Here is a 19,626-nt window from a genome sequence, read left to right as displayed (position 1 = left end):
GACGGCCACCACCGTCTGTCTCCTGGCCACAGGGTTCCTAGGCTCCCACCTAGGCCCTGACAGATTTACTCCACAGCTCTCACAGCTACCTCCTCTCCTTTCTTCTCCCTAACACAATCTCCGTCTGTTTTTCCCCGCCCCTGCCAATCAATCCTCTTCGGTGGGCGTGGCCAACTGCCTGACCCCGCCCCCGGGTGTGGACATCTGGGACAGATAGGGGTGACTCAGCCTATCTGTGACCTCTGGCTAGTCCAGGGCGTCACACTCATAAAGTGCGGCACTGGAAGCCACAATCAGACATAATAATAATTAATATTTATTCATTTATATAAATAAATAAACATACATAATACATAAACCTGTGCCTTGTAGTAAGACTGTTACTTTGTCTGTGCACAGCGGCCGGTCTGTGGTCTCCAGGACGTCTCCTGCTGCGGCTTCTGAACTTCTGCTACTCGTCCCTGATCTTCCAAGACCTCTGCTAATGTTGGGCGGCACGGTGGCTCAGTGGTTAGCACTGCAGTCTTGCAACGCTGGGGTCCTGGGTTCTAGTCCCACTAGGGACAACATCTGCAAGGAGTTTGTATGTTGTTTGCGTGGGTTTCCTCCCACACTCCAAAAATATATTGATAGGGAATTTAGATTGTGAGCCCCAATGGGGACAGTGTTGCCAATGTATGTAAAGCGCTATGGAATTAATAGCTCTATTAGGCTTTATATAGGCCTAGGATGCTCCACACATGGAGCATGCTGGATACTGGCAAAGCCCAATGTGGAGCACAAGAAAGTTTAGCAGCCTGGGGGAAGGGAGAAGAGCCCAGACCCAGGACAGGTGTGTGACAGGACCACCCAAAGGGACTCTCCCAAAAGAGTTTGTACCTGCGCCATTGGGAGCCATGGTCTTGGATTCTGTCAGGGGCTCACAAAGTGAGGTAATGGAGGCTGTAGGCAGACAGGAGACTGAAAGCCGTGGATGGACATGGAGCAGATATCCTGGAAAACCTGGGACGAGTAGCAGAGGCATACCTCCCAACTTTTCAAGAGAGGAAAGAGGGACAAAGTATGCGGCGCGGCAAATTTTGGCCACGCCCCTAGGCACAACCATTTGGCAGTAAGGGTCATTCAGCAGATGTCCTGGACTGTTCATTCATATTCATAGCAGTCAGAATTGTTTTTATATTTCTGTGTGTCACTATATGACATGTTGCTTATTTGTGCCTGTAAAGCCATGTTCACACGTTGCATAAATCCTGTTTCTTTTTGTTTCTGTCTGCACCAAACTACACAATAACAATCTTCTCTGGTTTTTCCATTTTTGCTGCATTTTTTCTGCCTTTTCTCCATTATTTAATGCGTTTTTGGTTCAGATGTGAATCTGCGTTTTTAAGTGTTTTTTTATTGTACTGAGAAGCTTTTTCGTGCATTTTGTTAAGCTCCACATAGAAACCTCCAGAGAAAAAAACCCTGAAAACCGCAGAATTCAGCGGCGTCTTCTCCTGGAATCACATCCACTTTACATGGACAATTAAACACAGCAGAATAAATGTGCAAAAAAACAGCAGAAATAAATGCAGCATTTACACTACATGTGAACACGGACTAAATGTCCAAGCAAAGTGGATGAGACGTCCTGAAATCTCCGCTCCTGGTGCGTGTGTTGAGGATAAAGAATTGAGTATCCAAAAATACTTAATTCAGCCATTTCATAGACTCAGTTATATAGTTCAGTAGATGTGAACTAACACACATATTTGTGAATGCTTTTGTTTCTTACTAACATGTATATATGTATATTGCATATTCAGTGTATTTTCCTTAGACTCAGTATATACTATATGTATAGCTTGAAAATGGCCACCATTTCCTGTTCTACACCCAACACAGATGGACAAAGGAAAATTCCTGGAGCCTGGACTGTCCAATCCAAGGAGAATATGCAGATCTCTCTACGTCATGAAGCCCTGACCTATGATAAGGCAGTAAGACCCTCATTTCAGATTCTAATATAACATAATGTTCAATACAGATTCAAAATGCTTAACACAGTTTTACTTGGTCATGATGACCTGTAGACTCTCAGTCAAGATAATACAAAAATACCAGTTTGTACCAGGCACACCTATGATTATATTACTGTAATAAAGATAATTACGTGCAAAGAATAATTTTCCACAAAAACACATTGATCAGCTATTACCTAATTATGTTGAAACTGCAGATGTCAGGAATAATATTAAAAAAACATGATCATGCGATGCATTAGCTCATAATGAACTTTGGTTAAACACGCCTACCCATATGTCTGTATAAATATGGGTTCTGTAATAAAGAGACTATGGTATCTGCCATCTCTAGACTCATCATTGTGTCTGTCAGGTGGCATACGGTTGCAACCTTACCAACCAATTTGGCATCCATCCAATATATCTGAAGTGGTCTCCTTCGACCCCAAAAGTATCAACTCGACATCTGGCGTCCCTGGGTGGGCAGGAGAAAACAGAAGACCTGAATATCCAAGACCCGGCACGGCAGACGGAGGCCCAGAGGACACACAGACCCCAAACACCGGTGTAGGTAAGAACCTTAGATTCTTACAAATCTCTCTGTGTCTCCACTGCCTTCTGTTCTGTAGCCGGATCTTGTGGTATGTTATAGTCGTCATTCTGATAATATCCTGTCCATAAAGAACCGTAGAATATCCTAGTGATACATATATATATATATTGGATTGGATAGATCTATGAGCTGCTATCTTGTTGTCTGTTACTCTGTTGCCGTATGAGTGTCTGAACCTATCTTGAAGGTGTGAGACGTTTTCCTGTGGTGTCTACATGTACCAACTACCCCACTTTGTTTTACAAAACATTAAGGCTTTTGTTTTACTAGTTTGCCTAGGATTGTTCTGTTTTACCCTCTGGTTGGTATATAAAATCTACACATATACAAAGGTAAATCTAGGGTACATACCGTCCCTCCCCATACGGCCTTGGGTATTTGTTGATGAGACTTCTGTTTAAGTCATTTTGGCCAGGTCACAAATAAAACTTCAAGAGTCCACACACCTACAGACTGATAGGGTGCACTAAAGTCAGTTTAAAGGTACCGCAAGTTGTGGGACTAGGGGCACTGTAGACGCCAGTAAGAGGCAAAAGGGAGGAGACCAAGGGTAGTACTACACTAGATAAGTACACAGAGGAAGACAACCAGAGGGAGGTAGGCAGAGATGGGTAACACACTTAGCCAAGACAACCATGAGGGGTGTGAGGGGTGTGGTGCTAGTGAAATAGTGGAGAAAAGGAAAGGTAAAATTGCAGTAAAGAATTCAGGCAAAATGTTATAGGGTCTAGGAATGAGTGGTGATCCACTGGACTCCACTCTCTGGGAAACAGCTCTAGTAACAAGCACGGGATGGATTAATGACAACAAGCTAGCTAGACAGGCGAGAGCATGGTCTGAGGTAGCAAAGGAAATGAAAAGGGAAGGTGGTTGGACTAAGGAAGAAACTCCAAACGGATTAAAATATGTGAAGAAAGTGAAAGTTCCTCCACCATATCACCCCCATATCACTGCTCCTGTTTTAACCGGACCAGAGGGATGGACTTGTGTTTGTGGAGAACAAAACCCTGATTGGCGTGACTCTTGTGCTGCTTGTGGCAGACCAAGACCACGCAAAGGAACAGGGCTTTACCCAGTCATTTTCACCCAGACTAGGACCCAAGAACCTGAACCTTATGTCCGTGGGACAAGGCAAAGGGATGAGACTGCAATAGATATGGAAGAGGGAAACTACCGCCATTCCCAGCTTCAAACTATGGATGAAACTGGTTCAGGCGTGGTAACCTCCTCCCAGGTAACATCCACTCCAATTGCCCCTAGACCACTGACTGCCATGACTACTCTTTCCCACTATAAGCCCTGGGGACCAAAAGATCAAATGGCATTACTCAAAGATGCCCCAGACCCGTTTGACCTCCCAATGGCTTTCTATAGATGGATGGTGGGACTCAACAACACGTATACATGCACATGGACAGACTTAGCATCCATACTGAAGGGAAAGATTGGGGAAGCTAGAATGCAGATAGTCATGGAAGTCATAGAAAGAAATGGAAGACCATATCTTCCAGATGTATGGAATGACACACAATACATCCATACTGTAGAATCAGGAATGCACTTCCTAAAGGGTCTACATGCATGGTGCAAGGAGAGGGTGGGGGAATCTACAATTTCTCTCTTAGATGTAGTACAGGGGCAGAAGGACACAGTAGATCATTTTTGGGGTAATCTGAAGCTTAGACACATGGATTTGGGCTATGAAGAAATAGGGGAAGTGGGAAAGCATCTTTTTCACGGGGCATTCATAGCAGGACTCAAACCACAGCTCAGACAGAGGGTTCAGGCAGCAAAGCCAGATTGGAGAACCTGCCCAATTGAGGAGTTAGTACGTGTAGCAAAAGGGGTTGAGTTAGATCAAAAGACCAAGCCTGTCCAGATACAGTATGTTTCTAGTGAGGAGCCTCAGGGATCCCAGAAGAATAATAGGTTTGGCAGAGATCGCAGGCAGATTGAATGCTACAATTGTGGCAAGAAAGGTCATTATAAGCGTCAGTGCAGATCCCCACCTAAACAAAACGTACAAACTAGGACGGATGCCCCACCCCAGAGCCAGAACCCACAATAGGACACAGGCAACCCCGTAACCATCTACCCCCTGGGGACTCCTTCACACCCGAGTCCACAGGGAGTAGTCCCAGTATACCTTCCAGATGGTAGAAAAATCCCATTCCTGGTGGATACGGGGGCAGCCAAAACAGTTATCCGCCATGAACATGTAAACTCATCTGACTTATCGGACGACACCCTCTATACCCAAGGTTTTGAAGGGTTAATCCAGGAATGCCAACTGACTAAGCCACTGCCCCTACAACTAGCTGACCATACGTGTATGACCAGGCTAATAGTTAGTGACAAATCACCTGTTAACTTGTTAGGTTCAGACGTCCTTCAAGCAATACAAGCGCACATTACCTACAGACCAGACGGTACTGTGACTTTGACCTCAGGGATTTCAGAGGCTGCATTATGCAAGATACTAGCATGCCTGTATGTATCTGACTCAACCTCCCCGCCTGATGACGCAGCACTAACACAAGTTCCTGAGACGTTGTGGTCAAAGTCAAAGACTGACATTGGACACATGCCAGTTCCTCCGGTAATGATACAACTTAAACCAGGTGCCAAACCTCCTCAAATCAAGCAGTACCCATTAAGTGCTGCACAAGAGGAAGCAATAGGCAAAAACATCGTAGAACTACTTGCTTCAGGGGCATTAAAAACCACAAAATCTGTAGCCAACACTCCTCTGTTCCCAGTAAAGAAAAAGGGTGGCACCAAAGGGGAACCCGTAACTTACAGAATGGTACATGACCTCAGAGCAATAAATGCAGTCACTGAATTACTTACACCAGTAGTTCCCAACCCACATACCATCCTGTCACAGATACCAGTTACAGCAGTCTGTTTCACGGTGATTGATTTAGCAAATGCATTCTTTTCTGTACCACTGCACCCCGACTGTCAGTACCTTTTTGCTTTTACTTTCAGGGGCCAGCAGTATACCTGGTTGGTGTTACCACAAGGGGCTCAGAATTCACCAACTCTCTATACTGCTGCATTGCAACTTGTTTTGCAGGACTGGGTTATTCCACATGCTGAGGTTGTTTTGCTTCAGTATGTGGATGACCTACTTCTCTGTGCCCCAAACTGGGATGTGTGCTGTGAAGCCACTGTCTCACTACTACAACATCTTGCTTCCAAAGGATGCAAGGCATCCAAAGAAAAGCTACAATTTTGTCAGCCAAAGGTTGTGTTCCTTGGGCACTGCATATCAGCAGGAACACGCCACTTGACTGAGGAAAGGAAAAAGGCGATCGAGATATTACACCCACCAAGGGGAATCCAGCAACTCCGCACCTTTTTGGGTCTAATATAATATTGCAGGCCTTGGATCCGCTCTGCATCAATTTTCATGCAACCATTGTATGACTGTTTGACAACTCAGCCTTTCCAACTCACTCAAGAGGCATTAGACTGTTTCTACTCACTCAGACTCGCAGTAATCTCTGCCCCAGCCCTGGGAACCCCTGATTACACAAAGCCTTTTCTCCTCTACTGTACAGAGATGCAAGGACATGCCACAGGTGTCCTAGTACAACAGCATGGCCCACAGAACAGACCAGTTGCCTACTACTCAGCCCGGTTGGACCCTGTTGCCAGAGGGGCCCCCTCATGCATCCGAGCAGTAGCTGCTGTCTCACTCTTGTTAGACAAAGCATCTGACATTGTGCTTGATTATCCTGTCACCATCTACACTCCACATGACTTACATAGCATTCTCAGCCAGGTTCAGCCCAAGCACATTTCCATGGCTAGACAACTCAGACTTCAATGTGCCTTACTCATGCCACCAAATGTTACCCTAAAGAGATGTATGACTTTGAATCCAGCTACTCTAATTCCCATTGATGTAATGGATTCAAAGGAGGGAGAGGAGCAAGGGAAGCCACTCTTTTTACACGGTTTGACAGAAGAGCAACTCTTTGATACACAGCATGAACATGATTGCATGGCCCTTATGGCTCAAGAAACGTCAGGGTTTTCACATGTTTTCGATGCACCTCTGACTAATCCAGATGTTGAGCTTTTTGTAGATGGTTCCAGAAGCATTGGAGAAGATGGCCGGCACTACACGGGGTATGCGGTGGTCACACAAAACGAGGTATTAAAAGCAGAACCACTCACCCCTCACATGTCTGCACAAGAGGCGGAGTTGACGGCACTCATTGAGGCGCTTAGAGGGGCAGAGGGAAAACGGTACAACATATACACAGACTCCATGTATGCCTTTGGGATTGCCCACGATTATGGCCCAATTTGGAAGGCAAGGGACTTCCTCACGTCAACAGGTACCCCTGTCAAAAATGGACATCTAGTAAAACAGGTATTGGAGGCCCTATTGCTTCCAAAAGAGGTTGCTGTAATAAAAGTAAGAGCACACACAAAACTTAGCACTGCTGAAGCACGAGGCAATGACAAGGCGGACCAGGCGGCAAAAGAGGCGGCAAGGAAACCAAGGCGAGAGGACACTCCAGGAACACCCCCGCTGATCATGGTAAGTTCTGAGTATAACCAGATGGACTTAAGCACCTTGCAGGCTCTAACCCGGCAGGCAACCGGGGAGGAGAAAAAGGTCTGGGCAAAAGCTGGCGCTCAGGAAAAAGAAGGTCTGTGGAAGGTGGGATTGCGAGTATGTCTGCCAAGGTCCTTGTATCCCATGATGGTTCAAGTTGCCCATGGTCCAACTCATTTGTCCAAAAATGCCATGTGTGCTCTGGTAGATAAACAATGGTTTGCACCAGGATTCACAATGATTGCCACCAGATTTGCACAAGCATGTTTGACATGTGCCCAACACAACCCAGGTAAAGTTGTAAAAACACCTCAAAAACACACACCAAAACCCCTCTATCCGTTCCAACGACTGCAAATTGATTTCATACAATTACCAAAGGTTGGCATATATGAATATGTCCTTGTGTGTGTTGACCTCTTCTCTGGGTGGCCCGATGCTTTTCCAATGCCTCAAGCCTCCGCTAGGGCCACTGCGAAAAAATTGATGACAGAAGTTTTCTGTAGATTTGGGCTTCCTGAAGTTATAGAATCTGACAGAGGTACTCACTTCACAGGAGAGGTAATGCAAAATGCCATGCAGATGCTAAGGGTTACACAAGCATTTCACACACCATATCACCCACAAGCTAGTGGAAAGGTAGAGCGACTGAATGGGACCCTTAAGCTAAAGATTCAGAAAGCAAGTGAGGAGACGGGAAAACCCTGGACAGAGTGTTTGCCATTAGCCCTGTTTTCCATTAGATATACACCTAACAGGAAAACAGGACTATCTCCCTTTGAAGTCTTGTTTGGGTCAGCACCAAGGCTAGGCCTGTACTTCCCTCAGACACTACAACTGCAGTGTGACAGTCTTGTTAGCTACGTCCAGGGCCTTCAGAAAAGACTCTCCCTTGTACATAAACAAGTCTATGATTCCATTCCAGATCCAGAGAGTCAAGAAGGGACTCATTCCCTCCAGCCTGGCGATTGGGTAGTGGTCAAAAGACACACAAGAAAACCACTGGAGCCGAGATTTGATGGTCCATTCCAGGTTCTCCTCACCACAGCCACTTCAGTGAAACTCGAGGGAAAACCTAATTGGATCCATGCAAGCCATTGCAAAGCTATGGGACAAAAACATGATCTTACTACTGCTGATGCTGGTAACCTCACCCCAAAAGGGGGAGATGATTAAGATAACTCACGATGACAATATAGTAACCATGTGGTTTGATACTGAAAAATCAGTAGTTAGTTTTAGGTTTGAATTTTGCAAAATCGTGCAGTGTGAACTAATTAGTGATGAAAATTATAAATATGTGACCAGAGCGGAAGGAGCTGTAACATATGTTTGTGTAACGAGGCCTGGAAATGAGAACTGTAACTCGTGGTCAGATGCAGCCTGGAATACAGGTATTTCATGGGGATATGAACCAGAGGAGGCCATGACTCGTGTTAGCTCAACAGGGAAACCTCTCCTGGAAAGAATGACAATCCATAAAGTCAATCCTAGATGGGATTGTAACCCAGGACTTTTGTCCTGGGGACAATCCTGCAACCCTCATATAATAACCATAAACGAACCTTCCCCAGCAGATAAAGGTCTTTATGTCCTGGGGCTATACGTACCAGGGAAAAAGGTAAAGCAAGGAACTTTCTGGTTAAAACCTATCCCCATAGCTCCACATTTCCCTCCTAACGTCCCTACTGTCTCCAACATCACAAACACTCACACACAGGAGGATGAAAAGGAGGAAAACCCCTGGGAGTTACTAAAAAGAGACATAGACCTTAAAATCCTAGAGGAAATAAGTTATGAGGAAAAGGTAGCCATAGAAACAGGATATACGGAGAGGAATGAATGGCTGAACTGGATGAAATATACTGCTAACCAAAACAATCGATCTGATTGTATTGCTTGCGCCACTGCAAGACCCCATCTGGGAACCATTCCATTCAGACTTTCAGAAGAAGATCCAGATGGAATGCAGTGTATTTTAGCCATGTTTGACGTTTCATTTGATCCCACCGATGATGACATATGTAATAGCATTTCAAAGTTATATCCAATGGTTAAACTTGATCAGGTACCCCCTAGAGTATTCGTGTACCCCGGAAATTATACCTGTTTCCAAAGGAAAGGAACAGGAACAGGGAGATTAGTAGAGAATCTAACCTTTGAATTTTGTAAAAATACTATCCCTGTAGATGAAGACCAGGGTGGGTATGAAGCTAAGTGGTTTGTCAATCATACTGTAGCTAGAACTGACATATGGTGGTTGTGTGGGGACATGAAACTCAGACCTAGATTACAAGCGAATTGGATAGGTAGCTGCACCTTAGTGCAGATACTTATGCCATTTCAGATAATCACCTCAGAAGAAATACAGAAGGGAAGACTAAGCGCTGACAGTCTACGCAGAACTAAAAGATCACTGTCTGATGAATCTTTGGCCGATCTGCATAGAATTAAAAGGACATTACCCGGTGGATCATTTGACTCAAGAATCTACATAGACAGCATTGGAGTTCCTAGAGGGGTACCAGATGAATATAAAGCTAGAAATCAAGTAGCTGCAGGACTTGAATCATTTCTTTTTTGGTGGGTTACGGTTAATAAAAATGTAGATTGGATAAATTATATTTACTATAATCAGCAGAGATTTATAAATTACACTAGAGATGCAATTAAAGGGATCGCTGATCAGATTGGTCCAACTTCTCTAATGACTTGGCAGAACAGAATGGCTTTAGATATGCTACTAGCTGAGAAAGGTGGAGTCTGTAAAATGTTTGGTACTTATTGCTGTACTTTTATCCCCAACAATACAGCTCCTGATGGAAGCATCACGAAGGCATTGGAGGGCCTAACATCACTATCCGAGGAGCTTGCAGAGAACTCCGGAATAGATAACGCCTTCACGGATTGGCTCGAATCATGGTTCGGGAAGTGGAGTCACCTGGTGTCCGGCCTTCTTATTTCTCTGGCAGTTGTAGCAGCAATACTCGTCACTTGTGGATGTTGCTGCATTCCTTGTATCCGAGGACTACTTCAAAGACTGATCGATGCATCCATCACTAAGACTATGTATCTGGGAGTGAGACCTCATGATGAAGACTATGAGGAAATGCTGTAATTAAGAAGAAGGATATGATCTTCTCTCACTAGGGGATTCGGTGAAGAAAATAATTAGGGAAATCCGACACTAGCCTTTTGCTTTTGTATGTACCTAGTGATTAGGAAGAATCATATCTTATTCTCAAAAGGAGGGACTGATAAGGCAGTAAGACCCTCATTTCAGATTCTAATATAACATAATGTTCAATACAGATTCAAAATGCTTAACACAGTTTTACTTGGTCATGATGACCTGTAGACTCTCAGTCAAGATAATACAAAAATACCAGTTTGTACCAGGCACACCTATGATTATATTACTGTAATAAAGATAATTACGTGCAAAGAATAATTTTCCACAAAAACACATTGATCAGCTATTACCTAATTATGTTGAAACTGCAGATGTCAGGAATAATATTAAAAAAACATGATCATGCGATGCATTAGCTCATAATGAACTTTGGTTAAACACGCCTACCCATATGTCTGTATAAATATGGGTTCTGTAATAAAGAGACTATGGTATCTGCCATCTCTAGACTCATCATTGTGTCTGTCAGGTGGCATACGGTTGCAACCTTACCAACCAATTTGGCATCCATCCAATATATCTGAAGTGGTCTCCTTCGACCCCAAAAGTATCAAGTCGACACCTACGATACCTGATTGGACTAAAACTTTTGTTTACACCCCTTTACTGTTTGGTCTAGAGTCTCTTTCAAACAATAAAGAACACACTTGGTCAAGACCAATCATGGAGATAGACATAACTGACTTGCTGTGCAGTTATTTATTCTCGTGTGCACACATGACATTTTTAATTAGAAACAGCAGCCGGATATCGAGAGATCCTTTGAGTCTCATCATCATCGTCATTCTGACCTTGACAGTTGGCACCCTAGATGGGACCACCGAGAAGGGTGAGTCAGAGCTTCCATTTTCCGGACGTCTGGGGGCTGCTCCACAAGTATCCAGGTGTTGCTCGATATCGAGGACTTGATCACCCTCCGTTTCATGGTGAGCATCATATACATTGTGTGTGCTGTTTTATCTGTGGATCGAGAGACACCTGGCGAAAGTGGGTGGTCACTAGTCCGGAGAATGGTAGTGCACCGGAGACCTAACGGTGTGACTGTCACTCGCCGGTGGGCAAGAAACGGACCCAGTCCCCATAGGGGCTAGGGGTAGGTTTTAAAGTATCCGGCTGTCTGTAATTAGAAATGGGGTGTTTTTTTTGAGTAGCTGTTGGGTTGTATAAAGTGTATAGTTAATCAGGCTTGTGATTTCTCTGTTTGGTTCTCGGAGAGTTAATTGTCTGTTATTGTTCATGGAGGGAGAGAAAATGGAGGCTAAGGAGCTGCTGTCTTTGTTCTGTGAAAAAGCAGGGGGGGAGGTTAATCACCCACTGCCTGCAGTTTTTTGTTTTTTTTTTTATTCTTCACTGAGAGCGAAGAGGCAGACTGTGGGGGTCTGGTTAAGCCCAGGGGCATCCATGACAGTCTTTCTATTGAGAACAAAGAATGCGAGAGGGGGGAGCAGCTACATCTTTACATTCTTACACTCAGAGGAAGCAAAAAGGTGGGGGCCATATGTCCACCAGCTGCTTGAGACAGAGCAGAGATCAAATTACACAGCTCGGTCTCTGCTGTCTTTTAGCTGAGAAACAAGGGGGGTGGAAGAGTGAAGAGGCAGATACCAGTGGTCAAAACAGCGCAGCTTTTTGCAGTGAAGAGAAAGGAGGGGTCAGTTGGGTAATATACAGGAGATGGCTGCAGCCTTTGTATAGTAAAGCAAACAGATGAGTTGTAATGATTTGAAAGAAAGACAAGTGTTATTTTGGTTTGGATTAGAGAGAAATTAATGCGTTTTCAGTCTTTTTAAATTGTTTGTTTTTGAACAGAAGTATGAGAACTAGCGATTCCCCTGTGTTGCGGATAACACAGCCACTGTTTGTTAGATATTAGATATTAAATATTGAATATTAAATATTGAATATTGAATGTTGGATAGATAATAGACGAGGCGGGAAGGGTTCTGTTAACTTAAAGTGGATTTAGCGTATTCCCCTGCGGTTCAGGCGCATGTCACTGTCTGCGTGGCAGACGAGGCGGGAAAGCAACTCACTTTAGTTAAGGTAAAAGTGTCGGAATTAGCGTATTCCCCTGCGTATTAAACGTGAGTCACTGTTATGAGGCGGTAGGTCTTCATAACGAGACGGGAAAGAATTTCGGTTGGAGCCGGCCGGTCCAATTAAGCACTGTATACTCTGTTCAAAAGATAAATATGTTGTTTTTAGTAAAAGCTGAGAACGCTGTCGCCCTAGTTACAAAAAACGGAAAAAATATAAAAGATTGCAAAAAGTTGTGTAATATCGTTGGACTACCACTAGATGGCAGGCTGCAACCCATGTACTGAAGTTCAGATTAATCTCCAGTGAGAGTATACTGGAGAACAAAGACCTCATTCACTGTCTGTTGCTGTTTGTAGAATAACTAAATGTTTTTCTCTAGCTGTGCCTCAATGTTCTCCTTTAGAAGTCATTATATCTGGTGCTAATCAAATCTCTCTTTTGTATGCTGAAATGCAAATTTACAGGCACTAAAAGTATCCCTGGTTTACTACGTAGTTCCAGCCACTCCCAGTACACCCAGGGAGTCACAACATGGATGCTGCACCCGGAAGTCAGGTGTCTGGAACTTCCTGTGGCAGCCGTCTTGCTACACCCACTGATGGCAGTACACCTCATAAGCCACACCCCTCGCAATGGCTCTTTGTCTAAAACTCTCCACCCATCCCCGTGGGAGGTGTCCTGTGGTATATGTGACTAACACATTTGAATAAGTATGAATTGTATATTTGTTTACTCAGTTATCCCATAAATGCAAGTCAAAGATAAGTAAGGGAAACTTTTACAGAATTGATGTGGAAAGATCTGTTCACATAAAATCAATTGGTATTTTAGAAGTCCTGCAGCATTATATCATAAAATAAAATAGAGGAAGGTAAATATATATATCTTTGTACTGTGTTGGTTAATTTAAAACAAAAATTGTAAACGACTTACCCATACTGATGTCAAAATGTATCAAATCCATTTGTAAAAAGGAATTAGGAAAAATGTATAATGTATCCAATGTAGATATGGGTAATGGATGTGTTCACTGCTACGTCTTTGTTATAACAAAGGATGAGGTTTTTTTATTCTTCCTCTCTCGCTTTTAAGAGGCAAGGATGGAATGTGTCTTGATGGAATGTGTCTTTCCCCAATAGTGACGTAAGTTTGGTTTAACCTTTAGAGTTCAGGATTTCACATTTTTAGTTTGCTGTTTATACCAGAATAGGGAATATTAGATTTCATGGGATGTGCGATATAATTTGTGTTGTTTTGTTTTTAATGGCGATTTATTTGAACAATATATTTTTATTTTGTGACTCTATCATCTTTTCTGTTTTTACGATTATTTCTAAACAATTTATATATTTTTGCATGTTAGTCGCCTAGTCACAGCTGTCATTTAATTATGTTTCAGTTGTTTCTACTATGAAAGGTTTTTCTTTTCTTTATGGATACAGTGTTGTTTATTGTAAGGTTTTTAAAATTTCCCAGTAATGTATAGTGTTGTGAGATATACGTTATTTTCAGTGTTTGTTCATTTTAGGTTTTAGTATGTGGCTAATTTATTACCTGCTGTTTTATTTTTTCTTTTAGGGAATACCAGTATACAAATGCTGAATTTTGCCATATTGGTAAATAAACAATTAAACAAGGGGGGAATAAGGTATTAATTATATTCTCCAGTTTCTTGGAGGGCGCAGCAGGCATATTAGATAGGTTTTGAAGCTGACCTTTTTCCCATAAGTTATGTTTATTAGATTACTATGAGGTATATCTGTTAACTGAAATAGGAAAGTCTTGTCTTATATGTTTATTTGTTTATTTATTTGTTTGTTTATTTATTAAGTATTCTCAGTCATGTGAAGTATAGATGACCACTAACTGTATTATGATCAGAGATAAAGTTATAAGAATGATCTAATGTATATTTTTTAGTTTTTGTTTTTATAGATGAAACCAGATGGTGGTCGATTCTGCACTGGATATGCTGCTGTTTACACCACATGAGGTAGTCTAAATTCGACCACTCCCTCCAATCCTATTGATACAGGAGACAGTGATGCATTAAATGCCTCTCTTGATGGGTAGAACAGGAGTGGGTAAGAGTCTTTAGAGGTGTATGTAGGTTGTAGATTTTTTCCTGTTGTCAAATGAATTAGGTATGCCGAAAAGAAAGTCTAGATCTGAGCTGATGGATTCGGATGGAGATCCTCGCACAGGTGCAGCTGACCAAGAAGCAGTGAACGGGCCTAGAGTTGAGAGTCTTTCACCAATACCGACCATGCCTTGGTGACATTGGTCACGTCAGTGACTTCTGTCACTCCTTGTGTTCTTAAATCCCTACAGGAACAAGCGATACAACAAGGAATGGAGTGTGACATGCAGGGAGCCAGCTGACTGAAGAAGGTCTGTGGACAAAGGGTGGTAAGATTTCTCTGCCATGAGAGCTCTTCTTAATGATGGCCCAGGTAACATCTGTGAAAGACAATTGTCAGTGTGTGCTTTGGTGACACCGGGTTCAGTACCCAGGTGGGCAGACTCACCCAGTCTCGTGAGACAAGTGCCTAGAACGAAGTGAGAAAAAAAACTGTAAAGAGTCCGTAGAAACACCCTGCACCTGCTCTACCCATTCTTAGAGACTGCAAACTGATTATAGATGTATATCATGAGCACGTTGTATGCAAGTCTGTGCGTGTTGTGTAAATTTCTCTCCAGGTTTGGTCAGAGGCATTCCAGTGCAGAAAACGATATTATTGTTGAGCAGCACATGAAGGTGGTATGTAAAGAAAAATGTGTTTATAAAAAGTGTATATTTTATAGAAAAGTGGAAACTAGTAAATCGTGTACAAAATGTATATGTTTTGTTTTCTTTTCGTAATAAACAGGTTTTTATGTACGATGTTTTTGGTTTAGCATAGACATGTATATTTTTATATAATTGACTGAATAGTGTGATAAACAGGTGTATTCTCCAATTCCAGATTTTAAATCAGAGCTATTAGCATATGGTCTCCAGGCAGGAGACTGATTGATCCTAAAGGACAAGCGAGAAAGAGCCATGAGTCAACACTAGATGAGCTGATCCAACCACAGAAACATCTATGGATCCACACCTCGCATTGTAGAAGGGTTAATCAACCAGAGCTGCACTGAGCGTTCTGCTCATACTTATCCTTTTCAGAAAACCCTGTATAGTCTTAGACCAGCATTGCCAGAACAGTTAGAAGAGAGGACTTAGAGAACCTTGAGACATGGGAAAGTCCAACTACAAAGGGTGAGGACTCGCCTAGGAGTCCTTGGTCTCAAACCGGTGAAGAAAACCCCTTTCCCCTTTCCGCCCATGTTTCAACGTTCAGTTAGGCAGGTTTTTCAACAGATCTTTCTACCTCTCTTCCTAAGGGAACACAGTACCCTTAGAATTTAGAAATGGCAGAAGTAAGTCTTTAGGGGGGACTGTTGAGGATAAAGAATTGAGTATCCAAAAATACTTAATTCAGCCATTTCATAGACTCAGTTATACAGTTCAGTAGATGTGAACTAACACACATATTTGTGAATGCTTTTGTTTCTTACTAACATGTATATATGTATATTGCATATTCAGTGTATTTTCCTTAGACTCAGTATATACTATATGTATAGCTTGAAAATGGCCACCATTTCCTGTTCTACACCCAACACAGATGGACAAAGGAAAATTCCTGGAGCCTGGACTGTCCAATCCAAGGAGAATATGCAGATCTCTCTACGTCATGAAGCCCTGACCTACGATACCTGATTGGACTAAAACTTTTGTTTACACCCCCTTACTGTTTGGTCTAGAGTTTCTTTCAAACAATAAAGAACACACTTGGTCAAGAGCCAGTCATGGAGATAGACATAACTGACTTGCTGTGCAGTTATTTATTCTCGTGTGCACACATGACATTTTTAATTAGAAACAGCAGCCGGATATCGAGAGATCCTTTGAGTCTCATCATCATCGTCATTCTGACCTTGACACGTGGAAAGACGCCGCTGAACTGTGCGCATTTGGTGTTTCTTTCTTTATAATCTTCAGGATTCACATCAGCAACAAACATGTATCAAATAAGGCGACAATGCATAAAAAATACCGCAGACACGCAATAATCAGAGGAGATTGTTATTGCACTCGTGGCGCAGACACCTGCAGAAAAAACGCAGCATTTACGCTATGTGTGAACATGGCCTCAGTGATATATTTTTATTACATTTTTTATGGGTTTTAATAAAGAAAAATAATAAATCACAACATTTTTTTCCCACCATTTACCGATCCCCATAAATAACCTGATCACTGTATTGTTCGGGTCATTACGATTACAGGGACACCAAATATGTCCATGTTATTTGCTGATTTGTTATGTTTATTATTTTATAAAAAAAAATGTAATAAAATTACATTATTCTATTTTTTTTATTATTTTTAGTAATTTTATTAGAAGAAAAAAAAATCCTCTTTCAAGTTTTGAACGTTGCAGATTTGAATCCAAGGTGGTGAAGATGAAAAAAAATAAAAATGTATTTGTATTTTTTTCCTCATTTCTTTATAGTAGTTTTATGGGAACAAATTAATCTGACTCCTTCACCTACATTGAGATGCAGTATTTATCTATATCTATCACTCTAACTATCTGTCTGTCTATCCCTCTATCTATCTATGATTCTATCTATCTATGATTCTATCTATCTATCTTTCATTCTATAATAATAATAATCTTTATTTCTATAGCGCCAACATATTCCGCAGCGCTTTACAATTCAGGAGGAACATATACATATCATATACATAAACATATACAAACAAGTAACAATTATAGAGGATACAATATTTAAAAGGAAAAATGGCAACCATGCTCGTGAGAGCTTATAATCTACAATGAGATGGGGGGAGGGGCAAGGTACAAGTGTTTATTTAAAATGACAATCCAGCCAGCTCATGGGGGATAGATGATGGCTTCCTGGACCAGTTGGCCAGAGCCTTGAGATGCATTTGGGTGCCATGGAGTTTGACGTGGGGTTATGTTCTGAGAAGTTGTAGAGGGATTAGGTGAAATTAGTTTGGCTAGGGAGTGTGATAGGCCACCCTAAAAAAATGCGTTGTTAGGGAGCGTCTGAAGCTGAGTAAGTTGTGATTTGTCCTAACTTCTTGGGGTAGAGCGTTCCAGAGGTTTGGTGCAGCTCGGAAGAAGTCTTGGATTCGGGAGTGGGAGGTTCGAATTAGTGTGGATGTTAGTCAAAAGTCATTTGCAGAGCGTAGAGAACGGGTGGGATAATAGACAGAGAGGAGGGTGGAGATGTAGGGGGGTGCTGCACTGTGGAGAGCTTTGTGGGTGAGAACAAGCAGTTTGAATTGGATCCATGTGATATATGGGCAGCCAGTGCAATGACTGGCACAGAGCAGAGGCATCCGAGTAGCGGTTGGCCAGATAGGTGACCCTGGCTGCTGCATTAAGGATGGACTGTAGAGGGGAGAGTCTAGTTAGGGGGAGACCAATTAATAGAGAGTTACAGTAGTCAAGGCGAGAGTGGATCAGGGCCACGGTGAGGGTTTTTGTCGTTTCCATTGTGAGAAAGGGGCGGATTCTAGCGATGTTCTTGAGGTGCAAGCGGCAGGAGCGGGCAAGAGATTGTATATAGGAGGTGAAGGAGAGATCAGTGTCAAGTATAACCCCCAGGCAGCGGGCTTGCGGCCTAGGACTTATCGTTGTGCCACACACAGAGAGGGAGATGCCAGGTTTAGGAAGGTTGGGAGATGGAGGGAAAAGCAGAAGTTCAGTTTTGGAAAGGTTAAGTTTCAGATAGAGAGCAGACATGGTGTTGCAAACTGCAGTCAGGCAGTCACTTGTGTTCTGTAGTACAGCGGGGGTGAGCTCAGGGGATGAGGTGTATAGCTGTGTGTCATCAGCATAAAGATGGTACTGAAAGCCAAATCTGCTGATGGTCTGTCCAATTGGGGCAGTGTAGAGGGAGAACAGAAGAGGGCCAAGGACTGAACCTTGAGGGACCCCAACAGTGAGAGGGAGAGGAGAAGATGTGGAGCCAGCAAATGATACACTGAATGAGCGGCCAGAAAGATAGAAAGAGAACCAGGAAAGAACAGTGTCCTTTAGGCAAATAGAATGGAGCATAGAGAGAAGGAGATGGTGGTCAACAGTGTCGAAGGCGGCAGAGAGGTCAAGAAGAATAAGCAGAGAGTGGTCACCGTTACGTTTTGCTGTCAATAGGTCATTGGTCACTTTGACAAGGGCAGTTTCTGTTGAGTGTAAAGGGCGGAAGCCAGACTGTAAAGGATCTAGAAGAGAGTGAGAGGAGAGGTAGCGGGTGAGACGAGAGTAGACCAGGCGCTCCAAGAGTTTAGAGATGAAGGGGAGATTGGAGACTGGTCTGTAGTTGCTTGTGCAGGACGGATCAAGGGAAGGTTTTTTTAATAATGGAGTAATAATAGAGTGTTTGAGGGAGGAAGGGAAGATACCAGAAGAGAGAGAGAGATTGAAGATTTTAGTTAGGTGAGTGGTGACAACCGGAGAGAGTGTCTGGAGTAGGCGTGAGGGGAAGGGATCAGTAGGGCAAGTGGTAGGACGAGAAGAGAGGAGCCTGGAGACTTCCTCCTCTGTGACTGGGTCAAATGTGGAAAGTGAGCTGGATGGGATGTGGCGAGGGATGGGATTCACAAAGCTTGGTGACTGGGAGCTGATCTCTTGGCGGATGTTTTCTATTTTCTCTGTGAAATACGAGGCCAGGTCATCAGCATGAAGGTCTGTGATAGGGGTCTGTGCTTTGGGACTGAGGAGGGAGTGAAAGGTGTCAAAGAGCTTTTTTGGATTGTTGGCTAGTGAGGAGATAAGGGTGGTGAAGTAGGTCTGTTTGGCGAGGTGAAGGGAAGAGTTGTAGGTCCTTAACATGAACTTGTAGTGGATGAAGTTTTCTGGTGTGCGGGATTTCCTCCATAGGCGCTCGGCACTCCTAGAGCATCGCTGGAGAAATCGAGTTTGTGATGTGAGCCAAGGTTGTTTTACTCGGTACTTGGAGGTTCTGAGGGTGAGGGGTGCTACTTGGTCCAGGGTGCTTCTGAGTGTGTCATTGTAGTGCTTTACAGCCAGATTAGGGCATGAAAGTGAGGAGATAGGGGATAGTAATAAGTGTAGAGGGTCTGTAAGTGTTTGAGAGTCAATGGCCTGTAGGTTTCTGAATG

At 43.0% G+C, this 19,626-nt stretch overlaps 1 protein-coding gene across 1 annotated transcript in view; it reads right to left on the bottom strand.

The window, feature by feature from the left end:
- The window catches only part of LOC142259205 (uncharacterized), a 73,644-nt gene extending 70,982 nt beyond the window's left edge, over positions 1 to 2,662 (bottom strand). Inside the window, exon 1 of the mRNA XM_075331698.1 lies at positions 2,558 to 2,662. Coding sequence (XP_075187813.1) covers positions 2,558 to 2,662 — 105 coding nt within the window. The remainder of the gene's footprint in view (positions 1 to 2,557) is intronic.
- Positions 2,663 to 19,626: the final 16,964 nt, after the last annotated feature.

The sequence above is a fragment of the Anomaloglossus baeobatrachus genome (genome assembly GCF_048569485.1).
Source record: "Anomaloglossus baeobatrachus isolate aAnoBae1 chromosome 5 unlocalized genomic scaffold, aAnoBae1.hap1 SUPER_5_unloc_30, whole genome shotgun sequence".
Lineage (NCBI taxonomy): Eukaryota > Metazoa > Chordata > Amphibia > Anura > Aromobatidae > Anomaloglossus > Anomaloglossus baeobatrachus.
This window is presented reverse-complemented; position numbering and strand designations above follow the sequence as displayed.